This window comes from Corvus brachyrhynchos, unplaced genomic scaffold, assembly GCF_000691975.1.
Source record: "Corvus brachyrhynchos isolate BGI_N302 unplaced genomic scaffold, ASM69197v1 scaffold1005, whole genome shotgun sequence".
NCBI lineage: Eukaryota > Metazoa > Chordata > Aves > Passeriformes > Corvidae > Corvus > Corvus brachyrhynchos.
The window spans coordinates 303,740-305,186 of record NW_008238124.1 but is presented as its reverse complement, the minus strand read 5'-3'; the positions used below and the strand labels follow the sequence as shown (position 1 = coordinate 305,186).

General features: G+C 64.1%; 1 protein-coding gene across 1 annotated transcript in view; it reads right to left on the bottom strand.

Annotated features, from left to right (window-relative positions):
- The window catches only part of C8G (complement component 8, gamma polypeptide), a 3,133-nt gene extending 2,194 nt beyond the window's left edge, over nucleotides 1-939 (bottom strand). Inside the window, exons 1-2 of the mRNA XM_017733414.1 lie at nucleotides 757-939; nucleotides 4-66 (exon numbers count right to left, since the gene is read on the bottom strand). Coding sequence (XP_017588903.1) covers nucleotides 4-66; nucleotides 757-902 — 209 coding nt within the window. The 5' untranslated portion in view covers nucleotides 903-939. The remainder of the gene's footprint in view (nucleotides 1-3; nucleotides 67-756) is intronic.
- Between the last annotated feature and the right edge of the window lie 508 nt (nucleotides 940-1,447).

The following is a 1,447-nucleotide window of genomic DNA, read 5'->3' as shown; positions in this document are numbered from 1 at the left end:
AGCAGGAAGCGTCCGGGGGCCTGGGCGGGAAGGTAGTGCTGCCTGATCTCCCAGCACATCCTGTCCCTGCATGGGGAGAGAAGGAGATGTCAGCACAGGCTGTGGAGGGTCTTCCTGGGTCCCTGCCTGCTCTGATTGCCAGGGTACACACGCTGCGTTTCCTTGGGACTTTGTTTTCCCCCCAGGGAAAGGTGTCCCAGAACACTGGGGAGACAGGCACTGTGAGAGATGCTGAGCCCAAAATCTGCTGAGCCCAAGGAGTTCCTGCCACCTCCCTGCAGTGCTGAGCCTGGTCAGAACCTCAGGGCTCACCAGGCTGGGGAAAGTGCTCACAGATGTGCTGAAGGTCCCCATCCTCAGACATGCTGCCTCTGGGATAGTCCCAAGAGCCAGTCCTGGGCTGGGCAGCCACGGAGCCACCACGTGCCTCAGTTTGGCCAGCCTGGCTGTCCCCACACTGACCAGCCTGGGCACTCTGAGCCCAGCCTGGGCTAGTGGCTGTGTGGGTGGCAGGGCGCCCATCATGGCCAGGGTTTCTACTATGGAACTCCCTGGAGGGTATCCCACCCACACTTGGCTCTGGGGAAGCTCTGTCCTTGGAGCCTGTGGCCAGGGCACTGGAACTGCTCTGACCTGCTTTCAGAGTTCCCATCCCACCCAGCATTCCCTGTCCCCATCCCAGAGCACCAGTCCTGTTCTGACCTGCCTGCAGCATCCCTGTTCCTGCCCGCAGCCCCTGTGCCCAGCATCACTCACAGCTTCCTGAAGGTGCTGATGGCCAGGCTCTGCCCATCCAGGACGGTCACCGTCACCATCGTGGCCTCCAGCTGGTGGCTGTGCTCTGCCAGGTAGCTGCAGCGGGAGGCCATGCCGACCAGGAACCACTTCCCTGAGAGCTGCATGGCACAGGGGTGGCACCATCTACGGGGCCACCAGCCTGGGGTGTCACCACTCAACCACCCTGAGCACCCTCCTTCCCCTCACTTGACACCTCTGCCCACAGCCTGTCCCTTGGGGTGCCCACAGGGCACAACTGCCCTCCAGGTGCTGGCAGGTGGGCTGGCCGGGCAGAAGGAGCCTGACACGGGGACAGGCTGGGGGTGTGTACGAGGTGTCTAAGGCACCTGCCCATTGCTCACACTGCCCACAGCACTGTGGGCACTCCAGTGCCACACTGGTTGTATGCTGGGCATCACTTGATGCCGCAGCCCCAACTCAGCCCCACCAGCAGAGCCCCGAGCTCAACCCAAGAGTGAGGGTGGCTGCACGGGCCCTGCAGCAGCCCCACATGGGTGAGGACAGGGGTCCCTGTGAGGCTCCGGCCCCTGCACCTGCCCTGTGGGCAACTCTGCAGGCAGTGCCGGGGCTGAGCTGGGCTCTGGCAGCCCCAGCGGTGTGCGAGGGGCACCGAGGGGCTTGGGCTGTGGATGGGCTGGGAGGCTGAGTG